Source organism: Labeo rohita, chromosome 12, assembly GCF_022985175.1.
Source record: "Labeo rohita strain BAU-BD-2019 chromosome 12, IGBB_LRoh.1.0, whole genome shotgun sequence".
Classification (NCBI taxonomy): domain Eukaryota; kingdom Metazoa; phylum Chordata; class Actinopteri; order Cypriniformes; family Cyprinidae; genus Labeo; species Labeo rohita.
In genome coordinates this window covers 8964709-8983204 of record NC_066880.1, presented here as the reverse complement: position 1 = coordinate 8983204, position 18496 = coordinate 8964709, and the positions used below count along the sequence as shown (strand labels likewise).

At 34.1% G+C, this 18496-nt stretch overlaps 1 protein-coding gene across 4 annotated transcripts in view; it reads left to right on the top strand.

The window, feature by feature from the left end:
• Positions 1-18496, top strand: part of cyth1b (cytohesin 1b) — an 80736-nt gene that overhangs the window by 30782 nt on the left and 31458 nt on the right. The window contains exon 1 of one of the 4 annotated variants that reach the window (XM_051124290.1): positions 8896-9136. The exons of 2 other annotated variants lie outside the window; for them this stretch is intronic. In XM_051124290.1, the coding sequence (XP_050980247.1) occupies positions 9109-9136 (28 nt within the window). In that variant the 5' untranslated portion in view covers positions 8896-9108. Of the gene's footprint in view, positions 1-8895; positions 9137-12873; positions 13107-18496 lie in introns of those variants that run through there. One more of the 4 variants, XM_051124292.1, reaches the window with a different exon arrangement.

Genomic DNA, 18496 nt, shown 5'->3' with positions numbered 1-18496 from the left:
TTACCCCTGGTGTAGTGTTGAGTGTGTTTTATGATAGATGGATGCACTTTATTGCACTTCAAAATCACTAACACTAACAACCCCATTCATTACCATTATAAAGCTCGGAAGAGCCAGGACATTTTGTAATTTAACTAAGATTGTATTGGTCTGAATGAAGACAGTCATATATACCTAGGATGGCTTGACGGTGAGTAAATCATGGAGTCATTTTCATTTTTTTGGTGAACCTTCTCTTTAAATGTACATTTAATTTTAACCACATGACCATACATAGGACAAGCGTTTTTTAGTGGTTGGATTTGTGTGTGTGTCTCATTAGCTATCATTAAATTGTAATATTTAATATACTGTATATCTGCATTAAATCATCCATCAGCCACTCTTAATGTATGCATTGATTTCAAGCATTTCAAAAATCCATTGTATACAATTATACTGTACACAGAGATTAAGATAATGATAAACACCACATATTATCTTTTCACTGCAGTTTATCATTATCTTTGCCATGCCCTCTACTGCACCACCTCACCTGTTCCCTCTTTCTGTCAGTTTTGGAACAGGTGTGCAGCAGTAATGAGTGTCTTTTTGCATAGCACAGTGTGTTCTGGGAAATACAAGTGAGAGAAGGAATGAGGGAATCAGAGAGAGAGAGTGAGTGGTGACATGGTATGATAACTGTTTATTTTGGTCAGTCTCCACCTGGTCTTCAAATGCCTTGAACTCAAACCACTTGGCGACAACACTGCTTATTCATGCTTAAAATATATACCAATGATTTTAGCCCTGTAATCTGTTCTTGGCAGTTAGTTAGGTACAGAAATGTTTGTTATATTTTAAACTTTAACCTTATTGTATATTAGCTTTTTCAGTGTAGGAAACATCCTGCTGTTCCAAAAGTAGTGAGCTGCCAATTTATAAAGTATTATAGGCACATTTTCGTAGCATTTAAGTTGTAATTTTGTGTATCCTTCTCTGAGAATGCACAATGCATTGCAAAAAGACAAGTGAAAAACATAAAAAATTAAAGATGATTAAATATCATGACTCATTGTGACATTAAAAAAAAATACAAAAATTATCACTAAAATAGTTCAGTCTAATTACAATGGACTGTATTACAGTTCATTAGCTTAGCAACATACCTACCAAACCTTTTTGAAATAGCACTATGTGAATGAGTTTTAAATTCCGCTACTGTATCATTCACACTGATTCTCTTAATCACAGTACAGTGTGTAAGCACACTGAGGTTTGTGAATATGTCTGACCCCTACACACGGGATGGAATGACCTTTTTTTCTATAACCACAGATTTAGCCTGTGTAGTAGTACCTGCACTAAAGGGCAGACCTGATTTTTTGAGTATGGCATCTTGATGCTTAGAGCTGCAGCTTATGTGAACTGACCTCAAAAGTGTTGAATGCTGCACGGCTTTAATAAGATACTCTAACGGCTGTCTCATTTGGCATTTAAATACAGCCTTTAAAAGATAAAAGCTTAAGTTGTTTGATCGACCCTGGTGCTTAGTAATTTAAAAGCAGGAGTCTGAGAAAGGACGCAGCTTAATGGATGCGGCGTCATTACTCATGTTAAAACGAAATGTCTTGTAAATATGTTATATAATGTTGTTATATATGTATGTGTGTACTATACACACACACACACACACATATGTAACAGTAAAAAAAATATCTTACCATCCCCAAACCTCTGCAAATGAAACCAGTTCAGAATAAATCCACAAGCAGAACTCGTCTCTGAACAGTGGTGTTTCGATTCTGAACATGTGAATCGGTTCCACGAATGATTCAGTGACTCACTCATAAAGCAAAGTTCGCTTGTTTTGTTCCTGAATGAATCGTGCATAAACCACTTCAGTGAAAGATTCATTGACTCATTTGTAAAAGACAATCATTCGTCGTCACCTGATGGCGAGATTTTGCAGAAAGAATCACTAAGAAGTCTCTGTCTATTAGTAAACAGACATATTTCTCTGTATTAGAGTAATGTTACTTATTTAGGGAATACCATTTACAAAATTGTATGATGAACACAGTAACTAGGAGAATAGTTTCATGTCTTATCTATTAGAATATGTATTTTCTCACTCTGATCAATCAGTCTTTATAACTCTGGTTAATGTTTAATGGCTATTCTTGACAATAATCATTTCAGTCCTCCTTTGGTTGATAATATTGGCCTATTCTATTTTAATTTTGCAGATACTGTCCATAAATACACTACCAGTCAAAAGTTTTTGAACAGTAAGATTTTTAATGTTTTTTTCTGCTCACTAAGCCTGCATTTATTTGGTACAGCAAAACGGAAAAAAATTGAAATATTTCTACTATTTAAAATAGCAGTTTTCTATTTGAATATATTTTAAAATGTAATTTATTCCTGTGATTTCAAATCTGAATTTTGGCATCATTACTCCAGTCACACGATCCTTCAGAAATCATTCTAATATTCTGATTTGCTGTTTAAAAAACTATTGTTATTATTATTATTATTATGTCAAAAACAGCTGAATTTTTTATGCTGATTTTTGGATATTTCTATTCATCAAAGAATCCTGAAAAAAATGTATTCAGCAGTTTTAAATATTGATAATAATAATAATAATAATAATAATAATAATAATAATAATAAAATGATTTCTGAAGGATCATGTGATATTGAAGACTGGAGTAATTATGCTGAAAATTTAGCTTTGATTACAGAAATAAATTACATTTTAAAATACATTTAAATAGAAAGCAGTTATTTTAAATAGTAAAAGTATTTCACAATATTACTGCTTTTGTATTTTGGATCAAACAAATGCAGGCTTGGTGAGCAGAAGAGAATTATTTAAAAAAAAAAAAATCTTTGACAGATAGTGTATACACATGATGATCATTGTTTCCTTGCATTTAATGTTTTGTGTGTTTTAATGTAATGCATTCACAGCTCTGAGATCAGTTTAGGATGAAGTTACAGGACCACAGAGTTAGCCAGAGTGAGTTTAGTGTTAAGGTTATAAGGTGGCAATGATATTTAAATGTATTCAGACTTTCTCACTAAGGATTGTGATTAAGTCTCACATCTGCTTTGCGTTAAACAGAAGACTCTGTGTGCTAGAACTGGCTTCTGCTGCAAACACACAATCAGAATACAGAATCAGCATAGTGAATCGGAGGAGTCTAGTCTGTATTTTAGCTGTGTCTGCTGAGTAAAGCAGCATCAAATAAAGGCACTGCATCTCCCCGAGGAGTCTCATCTCATTTCATTTCTCTCGTCTGGTCTCCTGCTCAGAAGATGTGTTTGCTGCAGTTTCAGAGAGCAGGGGTTCAGATAACACATACTTGCTCCTCAAAGGCAACATTTATTTTGCTCATGTACACGGATCAAACAACAAACGCAGTTTAGCTTTATATATATACATCCGAACGCCTACACTTCTCAGTGCACCTGTTGTACTGAACTCTTCCATCTCTTTTCGAGTTGTCTCTGTAGTCATTCTTGCAATGATTTAACACTGAATTTTAAAAGCTCAGGTTTTCTTGATAACACATATTCCACAATGCAGAGACAACTTCAGAGAAGCCATGATTTACCCAAAAAGTATGAACACTATGGCACAATCAAAACATTGGTCTGTTGATCTGACTAAGCATCTATTCCAAACCAGGCCACAAATGACTCAACCAATGGTGTAAATTTGGGGCGGGGCTAATGGTTTGATTGACCAATGGCAGACGGGGAGAGTGCTGTTTTAGAAAACTTGTAAAATAGTTACATTATGTGCAGCTGCGCCCATTGTGGTTGCAGAAAAACACTGGTAACAAGTGAAGGTAATCGGGTAAAATCCATGAAATAACAGAATTTTGTGCCTTTTGATGTCAGAATTGGAATGCAAATAATTTTTATAGAATACTGTCATCAAAGACCCCATTTGAAGCTAAACGCACACGTTTAAACATACATACTATGGATACTATTTTAAAGCATAAATGTTATTTAAACAATAGGTCTACATAACACTCACATATGCTGTTCATAGGGGACGTATTGTATTAGCAGTTAAAACCTATTACTATTAACATTTTTACATAACATTTATTTATTTTATCTCACAATTCAGATTTTTTTCCCTCTCAAATGCAAGTTTATATCTCCTAATTCGGACTTTATAACTCGATTTAAATAATAATAATTTAAAAAAAAGTCAATTCAGAGGGATAATCTTGGAATTGCAAGAATAAAGTCAAAATTCTGAAATATAAAACCAAATTTAGATTTTTTTATTCTTTAATTCCATATATAGACTGCCACTTGAAAACCATAATTTTCTGTCATCAGATAGGCTCCGCCCACAAAAACCATCATTCCTGTTTCGGATCTGTAAGACTGTCCCACTATCTAACGTCAATTGTAATATGCGGAGAACATTTTGAAAATTACATCTAATCAATATAATCTATAATCTTTTTAAATGTAACTATTTTGTACCGTATTTAAATGTAACTATTTTGTACATGGTTGTTTTTCTGCAACCATGATGCGCGCGCATCCCAAATGTTTACAAACTTATAATTGGCCTATCTTTCTGATTTTGGTATGAGATATAACCTGGACATGTTTGTATGCGTTTTACTTGTCTGTTTCTGCAGTGACTTTCAGTAGCACCGTTTGTCATTTCTGTGAGGCATGAAGGAGGACAGACCGGAAAGTACTTGAGGTGACAGAAAATTACAGAGAAAAAGAGAACGTACCGAATTTGCTGGAAATGTGAGGCCTTTGAAAAATTACATGGCACGAGCACTAATATTACCTCAGGGTCAGTTATTGTGTTATTTTTGTTTGGTAATGTTTTCTTGCCCTGTTTTCATGTGCATGCGGTGCGGAGAGGGAGGGGAGAACATTACCATTTCTATTCTGGATTAGCTTGTGAATGAACAGCTCTCTTTTCTCCCTTCCGAGTCTCTTTTCTACCAAAATAGCTTTAATAAAAGATAATGGAGCCTTGATAGAGATTATTATAAGGCCTTAGCCATTATAAAAATCCTGGATTCAATAATATGTTCATTATTTTCTAATCAAGCACCAGATTTACTATGTAATTAAGTTTTTTTTTTTCATATTTCAGTGTTTAAATTGTGGTCAGCATCTGAAATTTACGTTTTGTATATAGCTGCTCTTTTGGTTAAGAAGCAGATTAAATATTTGCTAATAAAATGACCGTAAGTTTAATTACAGCGCCTTCTGGTGGAATGAATATGCTACTACTTATGCATTGCATAAATTTGTTTGTTCAATACATTATCAAATTTACATTTGCACAATGTGGATTCTGCAGTATTTGCTTCTAAAGAAGAAACCATCATGCAGTGCAGAGATAAAATACATGAACCTCAATGATAGTCAACAAACATCATGCAGTAAAAAGATGACTAACAACAAGGAAAGTATAACAGTATAACAGTAAACACATAATTTATTCATGCGGCATTGCATGCTGGGAACTTGCAAAGCCTTAACAAATCAGAAAAATGGTTTAATATGAAACTATTTATTCAGACAGCTCTTTAAACTGGGATATAATTTTAGGTGAATTTTCTCGAATGCAGATTTAAAATCTTATTTGCGACTCTAAAATCTTTGCATGATAGATAACGTAATAGTTTTGCCTTTTACAGTGATATTTTAAGGTATTTCAGTGTTGTGCGTTTTTCTGGTTGGGTTTGCCTTCATTCGAGGTCGAACAGAGTTTGATGGACTTTTGTGCCCTATGATCATGTGACTCATGTGACTGTGTGTGTCATCTCAATCAGTTTTGCGGCACAGTGTGCATGTGTGCATATCGGCTTAATGGGAGTAGAGGACGTGATTTGTTTTTGACAACTTGCTCTCGCAGTCTCTCCAGCAGTGCATATGAAGGTGACAGTACAGTTGCTGGAGGGAAAACAAGCTGCATTAACATTCAGAGACACTCTATTTTTGTGGAAAGGTAGGTGAGAGGATGCTAAGGGCCAGATCTTGTAAAGCTGTTAGTGCTGGACTACATTGCTGGCAGGGGGAATTTCAATGTCATGATCAATAAATTTTGACCAATAACTGTGACAACTTATGGTACGTTATTATAATACACTTCAATTATTATTTATAAGCTGTACCCCTAGGTTTAATTAGAAAAGCTTGTGCTTCCACAAGTGTAATGGCAATGTGAGAGTCAGGAAAAGAGAGACCAAACCATTATTGCATTGAAGTGTTCCATTAAACACAATATTAGGAAATGCTTCAAATCTTGAAATCATCTTCTTCTCACTTCCCAGTGAGTGTCATGGAAACAGAGTTAAATTTAACTGTGTAAACACTTCTGTTCAATATGCTTGTGGGTATGTTGCTTCTTTTGTAATATTGTTTTATTCAGAGGGTTTTTATGGTCTTTGTATTTCTGTGTGTGTGCATGATCATGCTATTGTTATGAATCTACCCACACATCTAAATTATTTTGCATAGAATTAGAAACTTAGTAAGCACTCGTTACCATGACAACTGAAAGTTAACAAGAGGTATCCAAGCTTCTCATTATTGTCAGATATTTTTCAGTCCTGCAATAGTTAGATTTTTCTATTTTTCTATTACTCAACAAGTATCTAATTCTCACCAAGGTGGCATTTATTTGAATACTGTGAAATATTATTACAATTTTAAATCACTGTTTTCTATTGTAATATATTTTAAAAAAGTAATTTATTCCTGTGATGGCAAAGCGGAATTTTCAGCAGCCATTACTCCAGACTTCAGTGTCACATGATCCTTCAGAAATAATTCTAATATGCTGATTTGCTGATGCTTAATATTTTTGTGAAAACTCTGATCCATTTTTAGTACTCTTTGATAAATAGAAAGTTCAAAAGAACAGCATTTATTTTAATTAATTAATTAATTAATTAATAATAATATTAATTATACATATATATATATAGACATGTTTGTTTGTGAAGCCAGAATGTGATGTGCCCAAAATAAACAAAACAAAAAAAAATTAGATTGTTTCCTATTTTAATATTAATAATCATTATTACAATATAAAGAGCAATAATCTACAATAATGATTTTTGTTATAATATTGCAGATCTGTGAGCTCATGTTTTTTTTACATGTATAATTTAGGTACAATTTTAACCAGTCTATTGTTATCGAAAGCAGGTTAAAATGTTGATTAAATTAATTATTTGAATTAATTAATTATTTGAAAATCAAGACAACATAGTATGGTTTTTTATAATAATAAGGTGATTATAACAATTGCTCTCACAAATGTAAAAAATGCTCTTTAATAGAAAAGCTCATTTCTGACCCTGTAGCATTATAGTTTTTCTTTGACATGTACATTTTCTTTTCTTTAGTACTAAGTCAGCATGTCAATCCTTTCTAAACATGGAAATAATGATGAAATGTCTGTCATGTCCTGCTGACAAAGAGTGTGACTGCAACATCAGTGTTTTTCCCATGAAAACACGACGTATTTCATTACTAGGTTTTATTAGCTTATAATCTTTGAGGAAGACTCCTTGTTTGATTTACAGCTTTTAGTCTGTTCTGTGTACTTTCTCAGCCCTTTGGCAATAACTCAGCATTCATTTTAATGGGAAACACCAGGCTGTGCTCAATAGAGAGCAGCTGGTGTTTGCCGTATACACCCTCTTCTCTGAGGTAACATATACAAACAAAGCGTCATGAGAATGATGTGCTTCTAATACTGTAGATTCAGGCCATAGTTGCATCAGATTTATGAATTTCAGATACTGAAAGAGATGTGTGTTTTTCACTGTGAAAATAAATCAGTTTTACAACTTCAGGTGCTGGAGAGTAGGCCTGTGTCTGATGCTCAACTTAAATTCACATTTATTAAAAAACTTTGATGTATGTTTGTTGGCCCATTACTGTCTGAAATTAGTTCCACATTTGTTCTTCAGTGAGCTTAAAGAGTCAGTAAACACCCAAACAAAGAGCTTGTTCACGTAGTGCTTGGTCATCCCATATTGAGGATAATCAGCCATTGGTCACGGTTTAAGATGTGACCAACATCCTCCTGGGGCCAAAAGTGAAAACAAGCCCTTGTATACAAGAATAGCTGGAAGGCTTGAACACCCCTTAAACAAAGTATCTTTCGTCTGCTTTCTTTGTGTCTTTCAGATTATTTTAGGTTGCGAGGATTTAAATTAGTACAAAGATGTATGCGCAACTTTTCATACAGCAAAGACTCACTGATCCAGATTGTATAGAGATTATTTTCTTGGGAAATGTTTGGGGTCATAAGTTTTTGAAAGACATCAAACACTAAGGCTGCATTTATTTGATTAAAAATACAGCAAAAACAGTCATACTGTGAAATATTACAATGCAAAACAATCATTTTCTATTTTAAAATGTCATTTATTCCCGTGATGCAAAGCTAAACTTTCAGCAGCCATAATTCCACTCTTAGTGTCATAAATCCCTGAAACCAAGCAATACAAGCCATATGAATGTTTTGCTAGCCTATATATAGAATATAGGGAGGTGTTTTACTGTTACTTAGAAATGACAGATTTACAGAGTTTGTGCAATTCTTTTTTTCCAATGCATAAAACTTTCCTCCCACAAGTGTCAGAATAGCCTGCCATCCTGAATGAGCTGCTTTCAGAATGATCAAAAAAGCCACATGTGTAGGTTTTTATATTGACACCAAGTTACCATACTCCCTAAAAGTTTAGACTCCTATAATTTTTAAGATTCTTTTCAGATCCTAAAATGTTTAGCTCTATGTGTGTGTGTCTGCACGCACACCAAAAAAAACCCTAAAACCAAAGCTCGACGCTGATTGGTTGTTCGTCATCGTCAGGACACGCCCCGTCTGCAGAGCATGAGGGCTTCAAGCAGTGACATCCGGTCTTTGCTGTAACCGCGAATACTTTCAGAGAACCTTTTCATCTCCTGTTTTCTAAACGTGGTTTTAGGTACAGTTCAAAACATTAAGTTGGCACGCTGAAGTGTGAGGTCTGTTAAACCGCCAGCAGGTAACGTTAATTGCTCCAAGCCACAAGTGCAGCCCAAGAGCTCGCTGTGATCATGGTGCTGAAATCAGAAGATGGAATCGGTGAGTGGATCCCACAAGTTTTCATATTTACAGTCGCTAGTGGTGTTTAAATATCGTTGTGGCTTGGTCTTTTGTCTGCTGTCATTTTGGGCTGTTTTATGTTAATGGAAACGGGGTTCATCGATATGCAACAGGTCCTTTCGTTCTGAAGGGAAATGTGTAACGATTTTTGTGAATGAATCATTCGTTCGAATCGGATCTTTTTGATGAATCGATTTAACGGTTGCACAAGTCCAGTCGGAATGTGTTTCCCAACGGTCACTGTAACTGTAAATCGCACTGTAGTCCAATAGTACCAATAGTTGCTTTTGAAAACGATTATTTCACGCATCTAACTAAATGGGTCCGGTTGTTTTTCGAGTCAACTAGGTTCGAGTCAATCTCACTGACTCGTATACCTGAGGTGTCTTTCGAACATGTTCGATTCTTGAATCGAGAACCGATGCTTGTTTGGTAAACAAAGTGATATTTTTATATTATGAATATTGATATTTTTATTTCAACTTAAAAGAACTGCAAAACTAGCTATGAACTGGCTCTCTGAAATGAACTGTTCCATAGAAGTGATTTAGAGAAATTAGACTTAAGCGATTCAACAAAACTGTATTTGCTGTGGCACAAAATTTAATGTGGTGCAAGCTTAACAAACCATTAAAAGACGATACAAATTCTATAATATTTTACAATATAAAGGTCTTGGTACAATAATCTGACATAAGATGATTTGACCTCTAGTCACTCTCACTTAACCTATTGATATCAGATGCCAGTCGGTTAATTTTCATTAAACTAATACATAATCTATCATGTAGTGAACGAGCGCTGAGTAACAGGCTCAATGAATGCATAATATCTATCTATCTATCTATCTATCTATCTATCTATCTATCTAATCTATCTAAACCTGTTATTGTGAATTTTTTAGCCCATTCTGTGGATGTTGTTACCATGGTGTTTCTGAGTCATTGGGAGAGGGTTAAGATGACACTTGTAGCTGAAAATTCATAAGAGAATGATGCAATCAACAAATGAGTTGCTTGTTTTTGTTTTAAAAAGTGGGGTGTAGAAAGTAGATTTGCCTATTATTGCTTGATTGAAAGTCTTTTTATTACTCTTTGCTTCTTTCTTTTGTCTATTCAGATGTGAGTTATGCATGTGCTGACACAGAGGCCCTCAGTCTCATATGAGACAAACAGGATGCTCTGTTCAGAAATAGCACAGTCACACTACTAACAGATGTGTGAGACCGATCAGGCATAAATGATAATTTTCCTGATATGTTGCCCTTAAAACTAAAGGCAGTTTGTTAAAGAAGGTTTATTTTCAGCTTTAGTTTTTTGATTATAAAGTTGTTTTATTCCTTTTTAACAATATTTCTGGGTAAGACGGAATTAAAGAAGGCTGATTTTCAGTTGCAGTGAAGGCAACAGTTTTCCACGCAACTTTATTTGTATCTAGTTACATAGTTTGTGCAACAATAATCACATGTTCTTTGAATAAATTATTTATTATGTAGCAATGTTTTTTTTTTCTATACATGTTTGGCTGTTATTTATTCACTTTATTTAGAAATATTTATTTAGTGAATAACCTTTTTTAAGTGAATTAATGTGGGTGTAGGCTTTAAAAAGATCCATCACGTAAAGTAGTTTAGTGATGTTTTTAATTTTCCCTAAACTCCCTTCATTGTGACCGTATTGACATTGGGAAGTGGGTGGCTGAGTCCAATCCTCTTTCCATCCGTACCCTCCTTACCCCGGATATCCAGGTCAGCAGTCGGCTTTACTTGGTGCAACCCCAAATCAAGTCTTCAAAATGAAGTAAGAACTGTCTCATCCGGTTCTCCTCCTTTAGGAGTGGCTTTTTTGTTTCTCACTGCAAACCATGTCCTTAGCGTTTTCTGTTGTGTTATCAAATGATTTTTTTCTAACTGAATTCAGATTACATCTAGATTAGATTTGTTTTCTGGTAAGGGAACCAAAGCTTGTCTTTCTGGGCTTTTTTGAGCTGTTAAAACAGGTTGCAGATTGTAGAAAACAGGTCATACAGGACTGTGATTGTGCTCTGTTTGCATTTATATTGTGAACCACTGCTGTGTAGGGAAAACTGGACAGTACAGGACAGCAACCACAACATGCCTGAATGCAAACACATCCATGAGGGAGAGGCATGTTTGCTCTTTGACTCTTTTATTGTGGATGGAATTAAAAATGAGACAAAAGCAGAGCAGAACAATGAAGTCGCTTTAGTGTACACAATCTTCTTTTTTGTTCCTTTTTTTCCCTAATCGTTCTCATATGTCAATGTAAAAAATCTTGTGTAATATAACTTGTTTTTATTGTATTTGTTATACTTGTATTTTTTAATTGTTCTTCTTGCCATTAAAATAGCCTAAGATGCTGACATGGCATACCCCCCTAATCGTTTGTTCAGTATTTCATTTTATTTTTTTAAAGAATTTTCTATTTTTTTTTTCTTTAACGTTTCGAATGTTATTTTGTCTGTAGTTTGTTTCTGCAGTTAAACTTTTTATTGACCTGTCAGTTTTAAAATCTGTTGACAGCGTTGTCATGTTCTGTTTAAAAAAAAAAAAATAGATTTAATATATTTTTTGTAAATTTTGATTGAATTTTGATTACAATTGTTTATTTGAAAGTTGGTAAAGTTTATCATAATTTGTCATAAATTGTACTTATACACATTTCTGTTATACTGGGCATTGACCACTTTGCTTTGCATGTTTAACATATATGTAAACATATTATATGTTTTAGATATTTATATATTATTTTATATGTATATATTTTACACACTACCAGTCAAAAGTTTTTGAACAGTAAGATTTTTAATGTTTTCTAGTCTCTTCTGCTCACCAAACCTGCATTTATTTGATCCAAAATACAGCAAAAGCAGTAATATTGTAAAATATTTTTACTACTTAAAATATCTTTTATATTTCATTATTTTTTAAAAATTTAATTTATTCCTGTTATGTCAAAGCTGAATTTTTAGCATCATTACTCCAGTCACATGATCCTTCAGAAATCATTCTAATATTCTGATTTGCTACTCAAAAACATTTATTATTATTATATTGAAAACAGCTGAGTAAATTTTTTTTTCAGGTTTCTTTGATAAATAGAAAGTTCAGAAGAACAGAATTTATCTGAAATAGAAATCTTTTTGTAACATTATAAATGTTTATTATCAGTTTTGATCAATTTAAAGCATCCTTGCTAAAGAGAAGTATTCATTTCTGTAATTTCTAAAATTATGCTGAAAATTTAGCTTTAATCACAGGAATAAGTTACATTTTAAAATATATTCAAATAGAAAACAGTTACTTTAAATAGTAAAAATATTTCACAATATTACTGCTTTTGCTGTATTTTGGATCAAATAAATGCAGGCTTGGAAAGCAGAAGACTTCTTTAAAAAAACATTACAAAAATCTTACTGTTCAAGAACTTTTGCCTGGTAGTGTATTTCACTATAGATTAATATGATGCATCATTGCTGAATAGAAGCGTCATTTCTTTCTTCTTACTTAACCCAAGTTCTTTAATGGTGGAGTACATTAAAATAACAAAGGGGGCAAAATTCTGTACAGCCACAGAGTGGAGCTCTTGAGTGTGCTGAAATGAGTGTGTGTGCCGGGGGAGGAGACAAGAGGAGAGGGTTACAGAGAGCGATAAAGAGAAAGAACATGAGGAGGAGAGGAGGGGGTCATTTTCAGATACAGCAGAGTTTGTGCTGAGAGCAGAGCAGTCGAGATCTCAAACTGGCCGCCTCATCTTCCTGTAGCATCACTTCTACTCACACATGGAGCGCTGGAGATTACTGCAAGATCTTGAGAGTTAGGCTTCCGCTGGTTTTTCGCATGAAGGTGCATTTATCCAGCTTAATGGATTTCAAAAGAATTTTGAAGACTTAGAACTGTCATTCAGCTCCACAGGATTATTTCACACAGGTACATTGACCTTTTTATTTTTGTGCATTTACAGTCTTTCGTCCTTCATTTGACATATTTCTGAACATTCTAAGCATGTGGCAGATCTTAGAAATTGAATGCATGCTTTGACAAACCCAATGGCAGTTTCTATTGCAGGCCTGTGGATGGCTTTTCCCCTCACTGGTTGAATTCATTGAATTCATAAAATGAGAGTCAGTATGACATCAGGAAACTCGTGGCAGCCACAGGACTTGTAGCTCGTTTAGATGGAGGCTTTGTATGAGCTTCTGGGATGAGTTGATTGCGCTGTTACTCTGATCTGTGGCTTGTGTTCTTCGGCTGCCTTTCTTATCAGTGTGTTTGCAGAGACAATGCCTAGACAGAGCAAGTGGTGGGTGTTCTTGTATCAACTTATATTTGAACTAAGATAATTGATGATAGTTGCGGTTTTGTGGTGTAGTACATTGGCTCTGTGGCAAAACCTTGCAAGCTGCCTTCTAAGGCCTTAAACATACTTTATGTAAATACACAGAAACAAATGTGATGTATGGCCAGTGTATTGTAGCTTTGGCCTGCTGGTGGTAAGTTTGAATTAATTCATCAAAAGTAGGTCATTACATTTAAATCAGACCACAATGTGGAGTAGTATCTGTAAATATTATGCCACAAAAATACCATTTAAATGTGAATCCTGCATGGTCTGTGTGTCTGTTTTAATGAATGGAGCAGACGAGCGGTTTTGTTTACTACACACACTGAGGCGTGTGACGCTCGTGGTGATTTCAGCATTTGACTGTTCAATTTTAGGAAAACTATCATCATATCTATCTGTCTAGAAGACATTGTGCCAGAAATATATCACTACTATTACTACTACTACGAAAATGAAACAAACATTATTTTTTAGGGTATAATCACATAACATTTCTTCTATGTTTTAATTTTAATAGTAAATTCCCTTTTGTTTGGCAAAAAAAAAAGTTTGCTTAATTTTAAATAATTAAAAGATAAATTAAATTAATGTTTTATGCCTTCAGTCACCATATCATATAAACACAGAAACTTACAGGTTTTCACAGCAACCCGTCAAAACAGAACAGAAACTGTGACAGAAATATATTACTAACTGTAATGATTGTATAATAAAATTATTAGTAAAAAAATTTTGTTTAAAGGAATATTTACAAGAAAAATTATTTATCAGAAAAATGTAAATACACAACACAGTATTTCTGAAAAAAAAAAGAAATTAAATTATTATACCTATATATATCTATATCTATCTATCTATCTATCTATCTATATATATATATATATATATATTTAATAAAATCAATTAATTAGAGATGTTTTTGATTATTAAAATGAAATTAAACTGTTAAAATGCAGTGCAGGAAAGTCAGTAAAAACCAGAATTTGGTAAAAATAAAACTAGTAAAATGAAAAAACTAAAAAAAGTAAAATGTTAAAAAAAAAAAAAATAAGTTATGTATGTAATGTTAAATCTTTTAAACTTTGAAATTTTTTCGTAAATTGCTGTTAAGTTGTGTAAATTTCATGATTTAAATTAATTAGACATGCGTTTTGTCTGTAGAGTCTAGAAAAATTTAAATTGCAACCAGGAAAATTAAAATGGAAAAAACAGAACTTGGGAAAAACGTAAAATGGAATTTGAGGAAAAATAAAACAGATTTTATAGGGCTTTATCTAAACAAAATGTTTTTTTTTTTCAGGTACATAGCTAGGTAGCTATTAAAATGTTGACAGTTTACAGGGCTAGTACATTCAGAAATGAAAATTCTGTCAAAATTTGCTCCAATAAAGATATTTGTGATGAAACCTGAAATAATTAATTTAGGATTTAATTCATTTACTAACTGATAGATACAAATACATAGATATTGTCAAATAATGTGAACGGAAGCTCAAAAGTGGTTGCCTGACACACGAACACATTTGTCAAACAAGTACTTTGCTAGCAAGATCTTCAGTTGGTCATGCAATAACCTTAATGAAAAATCTGACCATAGAAGTTGTTAGATGCAAATACGCTCTATAGTGCATAATTGGCTATTAGATAAAGTTTTGTAATAAAAGAACATACAAACTAGCTTGTAGTATTTGCGTTCAGGTACTTTTCTATGAGTACATCCTCGAGTATGTTTTGGGCCTAATATAGTATGAAATCTAGTTAGCCTGAATTAGCATTTTGCTAAGCAATTAACATGGTAGTCAATTACTTTTAGATGTTTCTAGTCAACGTTTTTCTCATTTCATCTGCCATCTTGAATTAATTTTCTTTCACTTGTTGCAGTGGATTATGGGATTGCCTACGTCACAAAGGATACATGTGATGTCACCATATTTGGACTAAATTAGGTTTTTTAGGTCTACTTTGAAAGTGTAGACAGCTCACTAGGTTTGGAACTAAAACTGGGGTTCTCCAGGATTAATGGTCATGTTCAATTTGTGTGTTGATTGACCTTTTCTTCTCTTCATCTTTGATTGATCAGTCATGGCTAATAAGAGATGTTTGGCTAGTGTTTTCCCTGCAAAACAACACATGTTTTCTTTGGTCCTTTACAGTGTCTAAATGACAGCACGTAGCCAGTGACTTGATTAATGATGGCACATTCCTCTGCCCCGTGGTGTGTGTTTGCAGGGGTGACACGTCTGGTATTTAGTGAGTGTGCTGAATTGACCTGGTCAGCAGAGAGAGTACATTAGGTATGGTGTTTGCCTCACACTGTGGGTCAGTGTGGAAGAGTTCTTAAAGTATTAAAAACGTTCCTTTAGTGTCAGCCTAATGATAAAATGGGCGATTCCTGGTTTGTGTGAATGTAGAAATTGTCTTTTATAGACTGTTTTCTGTCTGTCTTTCCGCATGTTACATTTTATATTAAAAAGTTGCATTTACTCTGCAGTATAGAGATGTGCACACGAGCAGCAGTTCGCGTGATTACGGCCTGCTCTGACAGTCACATGGCTGCGCTGTGAGAGATCTGCAGGGTGATGCACCGCTGTGAGTGTGCCAAGAGGTACCACCGCTGGTAACACTGAGCCAGAGCTGGATCACATTACCCAGGAGTGCTCGCCCTAGTTTGATATCTCGTTTTAGAAATATATCTGGCACTTAGAGGCTGTGATGATACAGCGATTCCACTAAGAGTCCATTATAAGTTTTATTATAAGTGTTGATTCATGCACCTTTTAATATGAAAAGGAAAGTTACAACTATATGTAATAATACTACTAATAGTATATTTCTTTCTTTAGTCGAAAAGAAATTAAGGTTTTTGAGGAAAACATTCCAGGATTTTTCTCCATATAGTGGACTTTAATGGGGATCAATCAAAATTTAAGTATCTGTGGGGCTTCGAAGGGCTCTACACGATCCTAGCTGAGGAATAAGGGTCTTACCTTGTGAAACGATGGATTTTTCCTAAAAAAAAAAAAAAAAAAAAAATGTAAATACTTTTTAACCACAAATGCTCATCTTGCACTAGCTTGACCTTTTACGATTTAATATAGACATTTCCCTACCCCGCTCATATGGTTTTATTCATTCAGGTTTTTTAAAGGTCTTAAAGTCTAAAATTTGATTTTAAATCATGCAGATACCATGTTAATGAAAGGGTTTTACTCCGAACTCTTTTAGTTCTCTTTTATGTTTATTCACAACTTATTCATACGTTGCTGTACACAATAACATAATGCACAAACCAAGACTTAAATGCCATAAATGTAGAAGAAGCCATTTCATAGTATCCTTCTATTAAGCAGTAATGCTGTGCAGAGAGGTCTGTGGCCACACACAAAACATAAAAGCCCACAAGAGACACCCCATCTCCCATAAAACTGCATCCACGTGGCTGGCAGACTCTTTGACCTCAATTTAGAGCAGCTTCTCCATGAAGATTTATATGCTCGTATCGATGTCAAAGGCAGACGTGCGTCTCTGCGGTAGTGGCACCTGCCTGTGAGTTCGGACCAACATTTGACTTGGAAATTAATGGTACCTTTCATGAGGTTGAGGGCCTTCTAGCTTGGATAAAAAACTAGTTTCCATGGCCCAGCATAGACCCAATAACGCCCAGCTTCAGCTTATGAATTTCAATAACTCAAGCCAGACTAGAAGCTGAAATATTGACTTCATTGAATAAACATGTTTGTTTCAAACCAGCTACTGGCAACTGGTGTGATTTTTGACTGGCTAAGGCTTGCTTTTATTCTCACTCTTAATTTACATTCATCAAATGATTTTGCTCTGTTTGACAGTGCGTTATTCATTTTTCTGTTTGACGGCCCTAGTTGAAGACCCTTTGAAATCAGTCAACTGTTTGGTTACCAACATTCTTCAAAAATTTTTCTTTTGTGTTCAACAGAAGAAATAAATAAATAAAGGTTTGGAGCAGCTTGAGGGTGGTAAAATGACAGAAATGTAATTTTTGGTGAACTGTCTCTTTATCTCTGTCAATTTTGTAACACAAATGAATGTTTTTTGCAATCTTTGTGTTCAAAAGCATTACCCTGAATCTTTAATTGGCTCCATCTTAGCTTCTCAGCGCACATGAATATTAAACCAGGACTTTGGCTTCTAATGATTCATTGGGAATGTGCTAATGAAATGCTAATGCAGCTTTAGCATGAACGCTTTGTATTTTCAATGGCAAGCACATGAGGAAGCATTAGGCTAATAACCGCCCGAGTGTATGCAGATGCATAATGAGCCTCACGGTGGGTACAATTTGCAGTGTCGTGTATGTATGAAGATACTCAAACTTCAACCCGCTGTGAGTTTATCAGTGTTTATCGGTGGCCCGCTGACCACACTTTATTTGACAATACTGTGACAACTGGAAAGTTCTTGTTAATAATGCTGTCTATGCTGCAAGCAACTGTGTTGATTGTATTGCAGTCTAAACAGATTTGTTGATTATAATGTGAGCTTTCCAGTTTTTGCCACTTTGCAGATAGTGTAAACATAATTTAATATACATAATTGGTAGAGTTATCTGAATAATTGAGAAAGGTTTTGCAATTCATTGGCTTCTTTCTTTTCAATAATTGTAAAGCAAAGCATCAAAATATCCAAATGCTATTTGTTAAGATGTCAAACCACAAGCTGTGCACCATTTAGCATCAATGATTTGTATGAAAAGCACTGACAGTTTAAGTGTACTTTGACTGTTGAATTTGTCTTCATATTCTACAAAGTAAGAAGTTCTGAATGAATTTGTATGTTAAATATTTTAACACTACCTATATTTTGGAAAATATCAATGGTTCTTCAAAAATGACTAGCACTTTTACATGTTTTAGTGAATGAGGTGACACTAACAAAGACAGCCATTGTTGTTGTACAATCCATCATAAAAAATTGATTTCCACAATGTGGAAAACAAAAA